The following is a 17,252-nucleotide window of genomic DNA, read 5'->3' as shown; positions in this document are numbered from 1 at the left end:
CTGCAGAACTTTGATGGTACTGCACTAAATTAGAGTTTTTGCTCGATTGGTAGAGGATTTTACCAGAGAGAGCACACCATGAGCACATCATGAACACATCATGACCACGTCAATAGCACTTCATGAGCATGTCATGTGAGTCCGTACAGGTAAAAAGAAAGTATATATGTATGTTGGTGACCATAAAAGAGAGAAAAATCCAATATACTTGCTGTGTGCAGATTATTTCAAGTTTTAGGAACTGATATAGAACAGTGGTATCAAACATAAGCCAGCGATGTTCCAATCCAGCTCACCAAACCAACAAACAAATTGTAAAGGTTTCTATATTATACTATTCTGCACCGCAACAGTTTGAATTCAAAGGTTATCACTTCAATATTTTATCAATCCAATCAACCCAAGAGAAAATTGGGTTGCTTATGATTTATGAACTGAAATGTTTTAAACCCCTGGATTAAAGAGTGAGTTATCTTTATTTTGCATTTTATATTATTCATTATTATAGCTTAAAGGGTGTGTGACCTTAGTAGGGAGGTTACACATGGCAGAGCCAGTCGAGTGACGCCTGACTGCTTCTATAGAAATAGAATTTGTCAAAGTCCGGGAAAAATAAATGTGTCCAGTTTGGTTTAAAGTTCTATATTTTAATAAAATCATGTGGAATGATTGTCCTGTGAGTGCAGACACAAGGGCCCCGGACCCTTCACCCCCCCCCCCCCGCCCATGCAGTGACACACAGACGATCAAGTTAATCCTGAGGCGCACGCCTCGCCTCGACCCAGCTCGGATCGGCTCAGCTCGGCCAGGCTCGGCTCGGCTCGGCTGCTGCCCCGCAGCTTCCTGTCCTGCCCCGCTCACACTGCAGCATCTCCCCGCTCAGAGGACACAGGGACGCGGCTGCAGCATGGACCGCCCCCGGACTCGACCACCGGATAGGACCACCTCGGCCGGAGCAGACAGGATACCCCGGTTACTTTGACCTTCAGGGGCCCCGTGAGCAGCGTGAGTCCGGGTAAGAGCGCTGTCCTCCGGGTGGATGTGACTCTTGTGCAGGTGGGTGCGGAGATCCTGTGTCATGCAGGAATCCGTTCACAAAGAGCGCAATTCAAACTGTTCTCTCATGCTTAGAGACGACGCTGCACTCTGAAACACACTGGACATCATTTTAAGATTTACTGTAGTCAGATAATGAATTCGGCTTCGTTTTTATTTAGTAATATCTTTTGATTTTAACGTGAATTCTGAAGTTCGGTGCAGGTTATCCAATGACACCCATGCAAAACAAACCAATGGATAGATAGAGCAAAGATACATTGTTCTTCAGATACACGAAGTTTACAGGAGCGGTGTAGAATCAGAGGTTTGTGCAGAATGAAGGCGATGTGGAGAAGGTTACTGGATCTCTACAGTTTGTCCAGCTCTGTGGCTTCATGATGTTCCCAGGAAAGCTGTGAAATATTTATCAAATGCCTCTTATTGTTGGAGATGCAGGGCAGATCATCAGACTGATGGTCAGAAGATGCAGAACCTGAGTGGTTAATGCTTTGATGGTGTGTGTGAGAGCTTCACTTTGATTCAAGAAGCAGTGTTTCTAAAAATAGAACAGAAGATGGGGATTATGAGAAATATACTGAGCTTCTTCAGGGGAGCGAAAAGCTGAAATTATTTGAACTTGAACTCTTCAAAGGGCACAGACATATGTAAATGAAAGATTATAACACAGGTCCTTCAGCATGAACTGACCTTGCACTGTGTAAAATGGACACATTAAAGTTGCTTTTGAGAATATCTTAAAACCGCAGTGTGATGGTAATTTGGTGAAAACTTGCACACAGTTCACTTCATTATACTTCTTTTAAACTTGTTCACATTTCTGAAATATCTAAATAATATGAAGCAGGTCTGACACAACAAATTTTGTTTAATCGATATAAATTCACCTTTGCATGTCAAAACTGATGAAACTCACTTATTTCACTTTTTCTTCTTCTGTTCTTCATTAAGAGTTCACTTCTATACTAATGATACTTTAAAGTGAAAAATGAAATAAAACTTCATTTAAATTCAACATTTTTAAATGACTTCCACTTTAATTCCAGATGTTACGAGATTAAAATGATCAAATCCACCGAGCTGCTGATGTAAATATGTGAAGTTTCATTAACATTCTCTTTTTTATTTGAGTTTTGATCTTTAGAAACCAGATGAGGATTTTGATTAGAATTGAGAAGAAGGGACGGTTTCAGGACATCCTGCAGACACTGGTGGTGTGGAGGTGATGAAAATGCTGAGTCATGTTACAGAAGGGGGGTGGAGCCTGACTCAGCACATTTCTACATCCATCACATCCAGCTGAGGAGACTGATTCACATTTAACGGCTGTAGAAATCCATAAATACCTTGATTTCATCTTCAGGTTGAATAGTGCCTCGTCCAAATATTGAATAATGTTTCATATCAGTACGACCTGTATCTATACTTTTACACACGCAGGGTGATCTGTGCGGAGTTCAGCTGGAAAGAAACACTCAGTTGTGACAACCATCTCTTATATTATCATGTCTTATACGAAAAGAAATTCAGTTATTGTGTGACATGTTTTTTCCCCCCTCTGGAAACAAGTGTTGTATAAACTTAAAACAAAAAACAGCCTTGTTTTACTGAGGATTGATTCGTCGTTTGTTCATGCCAGACTGACTGTTGTTATCTTACTTTATTTCGTTGTTCGAGATTGACATCTAGTGGTCACAGATAATACTTACTGTACATTTTTATCAATACATTAGTGCTAATACTGTGCTAACAGGTTCTGGTGTCGTTTTGGGGTGAATGTTTTGGACGGATCACGTGTGGTTGTATGAGCTGGTGAATCTGCTCAGTGGATTGATGTGGCAGGTGGAGGAGTTTTCATCGCTTAGCTACTCATTTAAAGTTTTGTACAAAATCAGAAGTTTGTCATGTATGAGGCAGGGCGTGCTGCAGCGGAGGCTTTCTGGGAGTTTTAATATTTGAGAGCAGTTTCTTTCCCTCGCATGCCACTGAAGTTTAAACCATCTCTCCGACACGAGTGGATCTCTCTCCTCTGGGGTGACGTGTCCCCAGAGATTAAAAAAACAAAAAAACAAAAAGCCTCAGGCTGGAGTATTTTCACATGATCTTTACCATCTTTACTTTAAGTCCAGTCAGTTTTTAATGTGATGGTAAATAACACAAGTAGCAAACGAAGCATTCTTCTGAGAACCTGTTAGCTCTTAGGAAGCTAATATTTTACAAGGCCAACTTTCAGTAAAACTGTTCCTTTAACTCAAGCCCCTTGTTTGACTTTTTGAGACGATGTAAGAGACATTAAATGAATTAAAACATAACAAGCATACAAACGGTATCGAAGCATAAACGCAACATGGGAAATGAGCATTTATTGGTAAATTGATGGAAGAAATCTGAGGTGGTGAAACTGAAGAAGGCAAAGAGTGCGCTGACGCCGACTTTTTGTTCGAAAGGTTATAGCAATTCAATCAAGGGTAGGTGAAGGTCTGTTTATATTTAGAAAGCTTGTCGTCATGAGGCTATCTGGAACGTTCTCTTTCATTATTCATCATCAAAATTCCATTTATAGTCTTTTCTTTCGCGTGGCAGCGTTGTTTTCTTCCCATAATAGAAAGAATCAACACGGCAGCAACATCAGTTAGATAAGACAAACAGATAGAAGCAAGAGGGACTCGGTCATTCGTTCCGTGGTGTTTCTCTTGCGTCCCCGGGGTTTCCATTGTCAAACACTCGTGTTCACTGGGTTTACGTGCAGGCAGAGGATGAGGGACGAGCTCGGCGCTGAGGAGGGGCTTCGGAAAGCAGCTGCGGTTTGCTTCATGTGGGAAAAACAAGATAAGAACTCAGAGGAAACAGATCCGGAACGCCAGGAGAACACGCAATATGCTGAATGCAGAACTCTACGAAGTCAGAACTCATACTGCACGCACCCACATCATGGGCAGTTCTCTCTGCTGGAGGAGGAACCGCAGCCTGAGTGCATTTATACTTTTACTCTTCCTGTTTTTTTTAGACACTTTTTAAAAGCCTAGATTTTGAGCCTTGCGTAAAAACATTTTGTTCTTGTATGCGGCTACGAGCGTATGTATTGAATGAAAATAAAGCATTATCTATCTATACAGACAGGAGATAGTTTTGTTTGTTGTTTATTTAGGTTTTTTTGTTTATTGGTTTCTTGTTTCTTTCATCTTCTTTTCTTCTTTGTTTTTCGTATTTTTTTAACTCCTAAATATATGAGCTAACAGCGATCATGCTAGTGACGCTAAGTCAGTTCCACAAACAAATGTGCCGTTGGCGAAGGTCCACCGAGTGCCCATTCTAGTCTTTCATTATTTACACAAATTCTACTGATCCAACACAAGCAACTCTAATTGTAAATTGTATTTTTGGTGTTTTCTGTGATGGTCATGATGTGAGCAAGGTCAGAAATGTGAAACAGAAAGATGTTAGAGGTTAAAGTTCAATCAGAAAATAGACGACTGTGGCGATACGATACGAGCTATCAACATGTAACCGCCTCAAAACACATCTCACGGCGACGTGTGTGTGTGTCTGTGTGTGTGTGTGTGTGTGTGCGCGCGCTGATAAGCTCACTGGAGTTAGACACAGATAAGTCAGTATATGTTCACCCACAGTTTACACTGTTTGCACATTAAACCTTTATAAAGCTTTATAATGACCAAACTCTACATGACCCTTTTCAAATGCCACAAAATTAATGGATTGTTATTTTTATGGGTCAATATTTTCTTATTGATTCTATGGAAAATGTATGAAACATAATGATATAATGTTTTGATACTGACAATTCTTAATTTGTGTCACATTAAACAAAAAAAAAGAAGCACCTATTAATTGAGAATAAATTGTGATTTTTTTTTTTAGGTAAAATGAGGAAAAAGCATCATAGTTTGTGTGGATTTTTGAGGAATTGAAAGCAGAACTGTCACATTTTGTCCTTTTGTCCAAATGTTTTCTAAATCTTACGCAAGCAGCTCTGAATTACTTTTTAAGTTTTCACTGTTAGAAATTATAGTGAAGGTGTGTTTTCATTGTGTGCCCCCCCCCCCCCATTGAGGGGCCCCATCAGCTCTCCATTTCTTATCCTGTGCACACGTTTGTCTTAAACTTTAAGACGTAACAAGCTCTTCCTCTCTCTCTCTCTCTCTCTCTCTCTCTCTCTCGCTCGCTCTCTCTCGCGCTCTCTCTCTTGCTGTTCACAGACAGGAAAAAGGTAAGACACGTTTACTTGGTCAAAGTGGGAAAAGAACAAAACACTGTTGTTCGTACGTTAACCTGAGTGGATATGGGACCGTCTGTCCAGATAAAATGTGTGTTAAATTTGTGGTAAATAGATTCCCGTCAGTTTCAGTGTGTTTTGTGGATGTTTGCTGATAATGACACCATGAATGAGCATTTTTCCGAGGCGCCTATATTTCTTTTGAGGTTTTCTACCCTAGAAAGACAGCCCGTCGAGCTGCTACTGGAGGAAGTTACTGCATTTAATACAGAAAAAGAAATGCCTGATTAAAAAGCTCGAAGATAAAAGTGGTGTGGGTCCTGTTGAAGAAACAATTCTCTGCAGCTTCTGAGCTGATTCACACCTTTTGAAACATTTTCAAAGCAGATGCACTCCCACTAATACATTGCATGTCATTAATAGATTGACTCCCAAGTTCAAGCATTTACAAGTTGAGATGACAGAATCCTGTGAAAAGTACAAAAAGGAGATATTTGTACAGCGTGAGAGTGAGATGGCTTCTTTCACATCTGGAAGTGAGGGCCTGTTGTCGTCAGTGGTGGACCGCTCATCCTCCACATGTTCTCCACCTCCATCACAAACACATTTCACTTCACAATGTACTGAAGGCTTGACACAATTGGTTTGAAATGCAGACGATGTCCCAACTTTTCAACTCTTGCTTGAGATCTTTTTCACCAATGTGACTCCCTGGGGCTTCCATAGATTATAGTTGATGGCCAGACTACAATTGGATGATTTGACTAAACGGTAAAATAGTGAGTCTGGTCATTTTATGTCATTAGTCATTTGTTCGTGAAGCTGTGCTTGAGCCGATGTTACTGAAAGAAGATTTCACTCTTTAGTTACTTCCTTGGAGAGTAACGGAGTCCAAGTTACTGCAAAGGAAAACAACTAATGATTTATGAAAGTGAAATTCTCTCCATCATTCATGTTTTAATTATAGGCACTTCTAGTTAACTTTAATTATTGCAACTGAGCTGTGAGGAAGATGCTCTATAAGCTGGACATTAGTGGAGGAAGATGCTCTATAATCTGGATGCTAGCTGAGGTCACATCAGTTAGTAGGAGGAAGATCGCAATCATTCACAAAAGACTTTGAAACTTTCACTCAGTAACTCTTTTTATTATAATAAATAACCAATAACCGATGCCACTGAAAGTAATGGATTACATTATAATGCACAACACGGACTGATCCAATATATTGTATCAAATCCGTTTTAAAATCAAACATGTTGCAGAAGTTCACTTGTTTTTCCCGTCAAGCACAGATGAAAGAGTTCGGACACAAAATGATTTCTTTGTCTCATACATGTTTTTCTAAATACAACACAGAGTTCTGGATAACCTTTTTCAATAACTCATGAAGAAGAGGTGGGATTTAATGAGTTTGTACTTCCTCCCACTTTTTAAAAAATATATTTGATGTTTCAGGTGTAAAGATGAAGAACGTTCCTTCCTTCATTGCCTTTATTAAAGAACCGGTTGTTTGTCTGGTCTGTGTCCTGATATCCTCCTGCTTGTCTTCTCTGTGTCCTGATGCAGGTTAAGGTCTTGTCATGTCTGAACTGGAGGCCTCGGGGGCCGGGGAGCCCCCCCCTTCCTACATTATCTTCGTGGTGGTCTTCCTCTTCTTCATCACGGGGCTGCTGGGCTTCCTCGTCTGTCACCTGCTGAAGAAGAAAGGTTACCGCTGCAGAGCTGGAGACATGGACGAGGAGGAGGAGGAGGAGGAGAAGCTGGGAGCTGAAGACGGTGAGTCCGATTTGAGGAATAGATTCTTTTAAAAGCGAAAAGTGAAACATCCGCCGGTCCATCACTGGGTTCAGGTCATCAGACCCCCGAGACTCAGAGCGGTTGTTGTGTTGCAGATGAGTATGAAGAGAACCAGGACACGGTGGAGCAGATCCTCAAGTGCATCATCGAAAATGAAGGTGAGAAAGATTCATCACGTTGCTGTCAAGTTCTAATCTGCAAGTCGATCGGACCTCATTACAAAACCTCTTAACTTTAGATTTCTTCTACCTGGAAATGTCATGGATGATTGTATGTTCAATTAAAATTCATAGCATCAGTTCTCTTCGGTGTGAGTGTTTCCTGAAAGCCAAAAATACATAGTGTCCTGAATAAACTCATGACATATTCCAGTTTCTAATACTCCACTGACAATAAGAAATGCGGTTTATTTTACCATACACACAAAAATAAGAAACATGTTCACTACAAAAGTTAAACCAAAGGATTTTGTGATTTTGTTTTTTTTATCTTTGTTATAGAAGCAAATAAAAAGTGGTACTTTGAATGGGAAGAAGAATAGAGTTAAATTATGTTTTATTTCATTTAGGCTTTTGATCATTTTGCCCATTTCAAATATAAGGGAGCACAATAATATCATAACCTTCACAATGTCACGTAGATAATAAATCTGATGTCACAAATCTGCCCTTATTAAATCTAATAAACCCCGATAGTAGTTTTAGCTATTTTGAATCTAATAATCCCCAATAATGTAATAATTTTGCCATTTTCAATCTAATAAAGCCAATAATTCGATAATGTTATGCCAATAACTCAATAAGTTACTGCATGACGGAATTAGCATTGAAAATAAATGAATACTATGACAACTGCAGTCGTGAAGGTAATTATTTTAGCCTATTTAAATCTAATGACGCCAAAGAACTTTATCATTTTGGCCAATATAAAACCAATAATTTCATAATTTTGGCACAAGGATTTCAAATAATAATAATAATAATTAATTATTATTCCAAATAACCTAAATAGTTTTTCACTTTAGACCTAATAAATCCAGTAATAGAATAACATTTGTTTAACTATTTAAACAACTATTCAAAAATACAACTGCATTCACTAATGAAGTAATTCATAAGTAAGACTACATTTGTTAAAAATAAAATACTTTTCACTGTTTTTGTGCAGTTTTCTTCTCATACATTTGTATAGTGGATTGTCATATTCCTCCATAGAGTATATATGCTGCACAGATCCTTTTATATATTTATCTTAATTACATTGAAATGCACAATTATTACATTGATGGTTGCAGCACTGGCGGGGTTTTTTTGGTGTGTGTTTTCCTTTTCCTGGAAGTCTACTCTATATATTCCCACATAAATAGTGAACATTTAGTGTGAAAAAGGACGTCACCTTCGTACTTTGATGCAAAGTCACCTCAGCGGGTTTCTGCACAGTGATTGTAAGCAGTGCTTCCTTTTCACTGGCTGCTGAATTATCTGTCGATGCTGTGTTGATTGTATTGAATAATCACTGAATACAAATAAATATAGCTGTATTATTTTCACTGGCAATCAAAAAGAAATTCTAACAAAGTCTGTCAGGATGCTTCAGGTATTTAGTACAAAATGAGAAGTTTAAATTCATAATACACATCCATCAGGTTTGTATAAAAACGGAAAAAAAAATGTCTTGGGCATGTTGTTCATCTTCACCAAAAACTGTCCTTAAACTAATTTCAGATATCATCCAGATTATAGAGCATCTTTCATCACTAATTGTAACTATAATTACGATCTTCTGGTTCCCACATATCACATGTGATGTTTTTTTCCCCTGTGATGTCACCTTCAGCGAACATGGAGGCGTTCAACGAGATGCTGGGAAACCGCAACCTGTGTGTTCGCCATGACCCCAGGTGAGCTCGGCTGTGACGCACGGTGACAAACTGCTGAGCGACCGTTTCGAAAGGCTCGGGGAGAAAACGCTGAATGAGAGCGTTTGTCCTTGGCACATCAGCAGAAGCATTTCTGACCGGCGGAGAAGGACAATTCAGCTCAGTTCAACCTTGTAATCTCATCATCTCATGGCAGCTCTATCTGCATCAGTGTGTGAATCAGTGTGGAGGGGACTCCCGCTCAACGCAGAGCAGCTGCAGGAAACACTGGGGCATGTTTGTCAATGTTTGGGAATTATTTGTGATTAAATAAGTAAAAATTTTTAACGGTAAAACTACATTCTTGTAATAGAATCCAACGTCGGAGTAACAGGAGCAAATTAAAATGCTAAACAAATTAGCATTAAAACAATGGAAGAGTAAAAGTGCTGAATTCAACTTAAGAAATAATTAAATATGTCATTAATTATACCAAATGGGAAATAAATCCACAAGTGTGTCATGAATTCATTAAAATTCAAATACATTTTGTGTAATAAAAAAAAAATCATTATTTGACTATTTAAACTCTGCAGACCAAAGCAATGGATTGGACTAGATTAGCATTAGCCCCGCCTCCTGACCTTGATGGTCGAGGTGTAGTACAGGCTGTATGTGGGGAGACAGTATATATCCACTTATTTTTGAGTCAGCATTGTTCACACTTACTTCCAAATCCCCCATGATGCACCACTCAGCAGTATTTACTCATTTTGACTGGCTGCATTCACTGATTTGACTGGTTTATGTCTGTTGACCGTTGTAGCATTGGGGCTGACGAGCCAACCAGAGGCAGAGTAGGGCAGCTCAAGACAAGGCAAATGTTCATAACTGTTAAGTCATACCGAACATACAGAAGTTGTGACATGTTGAACTGAACTTCAAATGCTTGCCGATGTTGATCTCCAGGGTGCGTAAGGAGTCTCTCGCTGGCGTTCCTCCCCATCACCACACGGTGCACTCAGGCATGGACCATAACAACAGCTGCCACCTCTGTGCTCAAGTTCGAACTAAGAAGGGCCGCAGACCCAGCAGAACGCCTCGCTTCAAGCAGCGACCCGGAGAGCAGACCGTCTTTGCTGTCGGCAGGTAACAACTCCACGAGCAGTTCGTGTCACACAGTCCAGATAGAATCTTGGCATTGTCAGCAGTAGACCCTTTTCACGTGCTGTCACTCACATTGCTCATGAAGCAGGGTACGCTCCATCTGGTTAAACTCACTTACTGTGGCAATACGGACATCAGACAGCGTTCGACAAGCCGAAATATATCAATGGAGAAAATGGAAATAACGTTACGCTTGCAATCATATCAGTGCCTTTTTTGTCTGGTTGGTGAGCGGCTCATCAAGTACATTGAGAGAATATTAGGTGGTGAAATTCCTACTGATGCACGCTCCCACTACGCCGCTAACTGCAACACACCGTATTCAGCTAAAATTGCTGCTTATTAGCCTGCAGGTTAGCATGACATCAGATTATTTTCCCCAAGTGTAGCACAGCTGCAAAATGATAGTGATTGCTACCGGTGCCTTTACAAGTTAAGTTTAGGTTTGGTGAATGTTGTCTGACACCCATATTTACACATAAAATAGGTTCGACCAGATGGAGTGTACCCCGCTTCGTGAGAAAGTGGAGGTAGAGTGATGTCATATGAAAAGGTCTGTGGGGAAGAAAAGACTTCATGCATCCTCTGTTTCTCACTGTCCTTCCCAGATTCCGGGTGATACACACAGATAAGAAGCCCCAAGGGAGTCCAAATCCATTGGCTATTTCAGGGGATCAGCTGGACCAATCCCAAGATAGTGAGGAACGAAAAGATGGCGGGTACAACCTGAGAAGCATGTTTAAGGATGTTAAGCCACCTTCAGAAAATGCCAATGGAGTGGCCCCTAATGTTGGCAAACGGAGGAAGAGTCTGACCATATTTGGAATGAGGCGGGGAAGTGACCCTGTCGGTCTTAAGGTCATAGAGGGACCGGGTAGGGAGACAGGAGGTGTTAAGTTTGCTATCCAACAGCAGCCTGTAGTGCTGGAGGAACCACTGCAGACAGAGAATATTGGAACTCAAATAGAGCCTGCTTCCAAACCTAAAAGTGAGAGTCCACAGGGAAAAATGACTCTACGTGAGGCTAAAACTCCAGATTCTGTTCATTCTTCCTCTTCCCAAGGAACAAAACAGGCCCGTGATTCAAGCTCTGGTCTGGGGGAAGCTGCTGAAAGTGGGTCAAGTCCTACAAAAGTCATGACCACAACTTCCACTGCAATTACAACAGGGTCTGCCCCCAATTCCCTTCCCATTCTGTCTGGGAAGAGTATAGATATTGGTGATAAGGTGTTAAAAACTGAAGGGGCATATGATCCTGGACCACTACAAACGTCCACACCTATTGCACCCATGCCAGAGTCCATTACCGGCATCACTCCATTCATGCCTGCAGGTCAGTCTGATTCTTATTCGGATGCAGGTTTTCCAGTTACCCAAACTCCCCCTGACCCAAGCAGTCCCCATCAAGAACCAGGAGCCAATCTAGTTTTGATAAGCTTAGGTTCATCCCCTCCATCTTCCTACCTGAGCAAGACCCTATCTTCAGTTTCTTCATTGGTGGAAACGCCAAGCCCCAAAGTAAGCTCAAGAAATTTGCCTTCAGAAGCTTCAACAACAGCTTTTTCCCCTGCCATCACTCCAAGCCCCAAACTTCCAGCAAGTCGACGGACGTCCCACCAGTCTCTCATTTCACCATCATCCTTTGGACAAACGGAGCAAGAGCAAGAGAGGGCAATGATCCCAAAGACTGAAACCAAGAGGCCTGGCATACTCAAAAAGGCTAAACTTTCACCAGTTGCACTTGACAAATCCCAAGCTTTTGTCGCATCTTCTCCCTCTGAACAGCTTTCCACAGACAGACTCGGCACTTTACTTTTGTCACCGTCCTCACCTCAGGAGAGCAAAACAAGTGTGACCATTGTTAGAGCCAGTCCGGACAGCAAGAGGGAGTTCTCTGTTGTCACTATGCCAGAAAACCTATCTCCAGCTGCAATAAAAGACCAGAAAGGAGAGACCTGTCAACCAAGGGTTGAGGGAGAGAAAGGAGAAATGATTACTTCAGTCGTTCAGGGAGGAGAAGCTTCTGTTCCATGTGATGAACAGCCTGAGAGTCCAAAAAGACAGAGGTCTGGAGTAAAGGGTCAAGAAAAGGATGACATGATGGAGATGGAGGATATTAAAGACTGCAAGGTGACACAAGTGGCAGGAGCAGAGATGGAGGAGGAGAAGGAAGAAGAAGGAAATGTGGCGAAGACTCAGTCCAAACAGGACTGAGAGATTATGTCTCAAATTCAAAAGTGGCACCACTCAGTGCTTGATAAAGACGACAGTCTATAAAATGAAGTAATTGTGAAGGAACGGCAGTAAAAATGCTGCAGGGTGACTGGAGTGGGAGGTTTTACAGTCACTTCAAGAATACAATCCGATGCATCCCAGATCGTCAATATTTCACTACCAACTGCTTGTTCACACGTCACAGATGAGGCCATGTTTTAAAATCAGTCAAACCACCACCGTGGTCTCGATTAGTATTGTTCCCAGTGATAACTTCGGAGCTCTGAGACGAGGCCTTGTGACTAATTTGGTAAACAGGTGAACAAGTTGCGGCCTCAACTGCAATAATTGCTCGACAGCAGCGAGGATTGCCCAAGTACATAATTTCTTTCTCATGTTGTTTGATGGATGAATCTGACAGCCCAGTTTACCAAATCAATGACAGAACTATGATGGTAGCAAATGGCCTGCGACAGGCTCTATCTCAGGCTCTGTTACTTTGCCACACAATTGACCTTTGGCTAACCCCCACCCCATTAGCTACCGTTGCTAACTTGGACAAGCCGTCGCAGGTTAACATGTTAACATGGCAGCTGTCAGTGTAGCAACTGGAGTGAGACAGCTTAGCCACGGAGCTTACTGGATTGGCTCGCGACATTGATACCAGTGGGTTACATCAGCGATGACCAGATAAGCTAGGTGGCTCGCTCCAGGAAGCTAGTGAAGTGTGATTGATATGATACGACTCGATTAACCCTTAGATGCACACGTGGGGTCAAAAATGACCCCACAGGTTGTTATTCTTCAACATCTTTAAAATGAAAAGTTGAATCAATCGGATGTGAGATTGCTGACATCAGATGTGTAAGTGGGACCGTCAGAGTTGCTAAGAATTATAGTTTCATAGAAGATTCCATAGGAACTGCTTGTGGAACAGTGGGGTCATGATACAAAAACTGCAATTTCTTAAAATTAATGAAAAAATAAATAAAAATGCAAATGGTCTCAAGTCACAAACATGTTTTCTGAGTAATACTTAAAATATGAAAATATTGCAACTCTTTAAAAATCTTTAAAACAAATATTGCAACTCTTTGTTTTAAAGATTTTGAAGAATAACCCAGTGAAAACGCATTGATTTGAATTGGGGTCATTTTTGACCCCACGTGTGGAAGAGTGTAGGTATTGGTTGGTTGTGCATCCAAGGGTTAAGATTAGAAGATTATACAAGACGTCGCCTTACTCTGGAACAAATTTAGACATCCTTGTTTGTAGTTGTGACGTTGAGTTTGTGTGGTCTGTCCTACAGCTTCATCCACACAAAAGAATTGTCCATGTTTTGTTTGAGTGAGGGAAATCTTGTATCGCTGTTGCCTGAGCCCCAGGAACATTGTTTGACCTTTTTTGCATCTTAAATGACTCAAATAGCCCAGAAAACAACAAAAATGTCTCCAGCTCGAATGCTTTTCTGCGGGGCTGAGAATGTTTGCCCAAGTCTGGGCAGTTGGTAGTTGAATACAATTGGTTCCTATGTGTTTTTGGGGGCGGGGCTTAGTCAAAGGTCATTTGTTAGACAAACTGCAAAATCTGGGTTAAAATTGGGAGCTCATATACATTTCTTACAACATTCATTGGCCTGGCCTTTGTGATTTGAACACTCACCATATAAAATGATGGTTTCTATATCGATAGAATTTTGGTTCCTGCAGCAGTTTCACATTTGATTCACAAATATGTTAGGGTCACCAGACAATTGAGAAATCTTGGCCATACGAATACAGTTTCTTCTCAGTCCTGCCTTCATTTGGTGGTCTGGCGTTACAGATGGAGACCAGACTAATCTGCTGAAAGCTTATTTTTAATTTCTGATGTTTTCTAATTTGTGGAAATGAAATAGAAAAATGACGGGCTGAGATATCTGCTATGACTGCTTTGCAAAGAAGAAAATAGTTGCACATTTACTTGCAAGGTTGTGCAAAGTTTCAATCTCTGCAAATGTTTGGCGATATATTGGAACCTCCTTTGCAGATTGGATGCAGCTGGTTGTGACAGTGATTTTTAAAGCAATGCTGACTGTTATTTGAGACGTTGAACCCTTCCTCTTTTGGTTTATTGTACAGACATGAAAAGCCAGGGGAGTAATGTTGGGTGGATTTCTTTTGACTGTGTGATTTATGTGTTCCTGCTGATTGGCTCTCTGATTGATTAGGTAAAAGCTCCATATTAGATTGGATTGAATCCAGACTGATTGTTTTCAATTCTTCCAAAAGAGGTCTGACTTTAATTTATTGATTTGACAACTGTCATCATTAATACCACTGATGCATTGGGAGGGTTTTGGCTGACAGTCTTTAATTGCATATATTGATCACTGAGTCCCAGCACATGCTTGTGTCGAGCCACAGAGGCTTTCAGCAAGACATGGATTATATTCCAATGCATTACTCTGGTTGGTTCAGGCAGAGCAGTGTGTTTCCACTTGTGTCCAATTCTTTGCGTGTCTGTCCTCATCCTTCAAACAGTTTGCGTGTTCCTCCTCTTTTATAAGAGAATGGCCGTCCTGGCTCCAAGCCCAGTGTGTATTTGTGGCTGTGGCCCAGGAGACTCCTTCATCCTTCATCGGAGACTGAAGGAGTTTACCAGACGCGGGTCAGAGGACACATGTCAGAGGTCGCTGTGATTTCCCCGCCTTTCTGGGAACCCTGCTGGGAGGTCTGCAGTCCCCCGGCCCCTCTTTCTCCCCCCTTTTTCCCATGAAATCACTTCATCCATTCTTGGCTGACAGAAGCTCTTAATCTGGAGGAGAAAAGATGTTGTGATGTCTTATTTTGTGTGAACACATGCACTTTTACAGTCTTTTTCCATCACTACAGTAGCTGCTGCCTCACCATCTGTGTATTTATGTCTTCCATTGTTCACGTGTGAACTTTTTCGAAGTTGGACAATATAATCATATAAATTGATATTCTCAATCTACTACTACTATTTATTGGTAAGCCCTTGTTTTCTGTTACCTTTAGCATTATATGAAGGTATTTTACAGCCATATTAACTGACGGACAGACTGAAGGATGTACAGCATGTTGGAGTCCACTGCAAACAGAGACGTGCACAGAGAAATGTGTGAGGTGTCTTAACAGATCTCTGTATTTTCTCTCCTCTAATAAACAGAAGTTTATTGTTAAATGCTACAGTTGCATTTGTTGTTTGTGTTTTTTGGTTCTGTCATCCAAAATGTATTCAGCCTCCAACCAACATGAGACCGGCCGAGCCGTAAGAATGGCGATTTCTAAAGAGAAACAGGAGCTATTTCAGTTTCTGGGGCAGAAGTGACGAATGGACAGGAAGCAGCTTGACTTACAAAAATGCCTTAGATCTGGACGTGGAGATCCATGTTGACTGGTTATGAGCTAGTTTTTAATTAAAAAAAAATTGAAACAACAACAAATATCCAAGAACATTTGAAATTAATTGCCAAGTTTACAGTTTAAGATGCACTTCGGCTCGTCTACAATTGCTGTTGATCATGGACCTGATGTTTCACTACGGTCACATACATAAGAGATGTTTCGTGGCTCACTCATCATTTGTGACACAACAAATTTATTGTTATAGGCAAATCCTGCACACTTTACACATAAATACCGCTGTAATGGTATTTTCACATTAAACCAGCAGAGGTCATTATTTGTCAAGTTCATAGCTGTTCCCTGAATTCCACTTCCACCTTGTGGCGCCTGGGTGAAGCTCTGGTACACCCTGTATGGGTCACCACGGGACAAAGAGACACACACACACACACGCACACACACACACACACACACACACACACACACACACACACCCCAGAGGTGGAGAGTCTCTGCAGAACCAGGTTCAGAGGCTCAGACTTTCTGCTGTTCCAGTTGGAGATCCTGCAGGAAGGTAGAGAGACAGCACAGACTGCAGGAGAGAGAGAGATAATAGCAGTGACATGTAATAGTAAAACATGGGGCATGAGGGAGGAAGGAAGCTAGATTTGTTAAAGCAGTTACTGCAGCTTCAATGGAATATTGGTATCTAGTCAAGTCCTTTATTTGTCACAAACAGTTATACACAGTGTAATGTTCTTAGTACTTGTTCCACACTGACCTGTCATTTTTATCAATAAGAGTAGAAAAACAATGAAAGCACACAATAATGTTGATAATACTTGACAATACTACACAACTTTATAATCAATAAATACTCCATAACTGTAATTACAACTTGAACTTGAAAATAGAATAAAGAATAAGAAAACTGATAGGATATGTGGATAATGTTTTGAAATCTTCATTTGTTTTCCCCAAATGTGTTTTTCCCCCAAAAGGTGCTACTCAATTGTGACCAAAATAAACCAAACATACATTTAAATTTTTTCTCTGTTTCCTCTAACAGTCTGGGCTTATTTATACAAGGTTGACTAAATATACCTCATAAGTAATGTTTTGTTCTTAAATATAAAATGTCTGCTTTGAACAACCACTTCACCTTTAAAATGACTTGTTCTGTCAGTGACGCTCCCCAGAATGAGTTCAATATAAGCACTATTTCCATTTTTGTCGCGTTCCTTCAGGAGATCCAGAAAGAATGGCTTTTCTGGAAGGGAATGAGATCTGCTGCCCCTGGTGGGCAGAATCAGTCACTGTTTACTTTCATTAATTCTGGATTTTCTGAATCACTTCCAAGGGATTTGACAAAAAACTAAATTATCCTCAGATGTGTGTGCAGACTACATGGATTGTGTGTGTGTGTGTGTACCAGTAGACCACCAGCAGGCCACATAAGAATGTTCACCTACAGGAGAGCTGATGATGAATTGATTTGAACCTCTGAATAGGCGATGGGCACCCTTCCAGTAGCATTCTGAGATGTTAGTAAAGATTCTCTGGGCACTTTACA

General features: G+C 40.9%; 1 protein-coding gene across 1 annotated transcript; it reads left to right on the top strand.

Annotated features, from left to right (window-relative positions):
* The first annotated feature begins 925 nt into the window (after positions 1-925).
* On the top strand, positions 926-15,470 carry rell2 (RELT like 2). The gene is made up of 6 exons (XM_080502259.1): positions 926-1,015; positions 6,860-7,069; positions 7,186-7,248; positions 8,927-8,990; positions 9,918-10,097; positions 10,724-15,470. Exons 2-6 carry the CDS (start codon positions 6,874-6,876, stop codon positions 12,327-12,329), a joined length of 2,109 nt encoding a protein of 702 aa, XP_080358385.1. The 5' UTR covers positions 926-1,015; positions 6,860-6,873; the 3' UTR covers positions 12,330-15,470.
* The last annotated feature ends 1,782 nt before the right edge of the window (positions 15,471-17,252 follow it).

This window comes from Blennius ocellaris (genome assembly GCF_963422515.1).
Source record: "Blennius ocellaris genome assembly, chromosome: 9".
Taxonomy (NCBI): domain Eukaryota; kingdom Metazoa; phylum Chordata; class Actinopteri; order Blenniiformes; family Blenniidae; genus Blennius; species Blennius ocellaris.
This window is presented reverse-complemented; position numbering and strand designations above follow the sequence as displayed.

Excerpts from the sequence above, each read along its gene's own strand:
- rell2 (XM_080502259.1), top strand. The coding sequence starts at position 6,874 with ATGTCTGAACTGGAGGCCTCGGGGGCCGGGGAGCCCCCCCCTTCCTAC. Across the intron at positions 7,249-8,926 it reads GTGCATCATCGAAAATGAAG|CGAACATGGAGGCGTTCAAC; the intron begins GTGAGAAAGATT and ends TGTCACCTTCAG. Across the intron at positions 8,991-9,917 it reads TGTGTTCGCCATGACCCCAG|GGTGCGTAAGGAGTCTCTCG; the intron begins GTGAGCTCGGCT and ends GTTGATCTCCAG.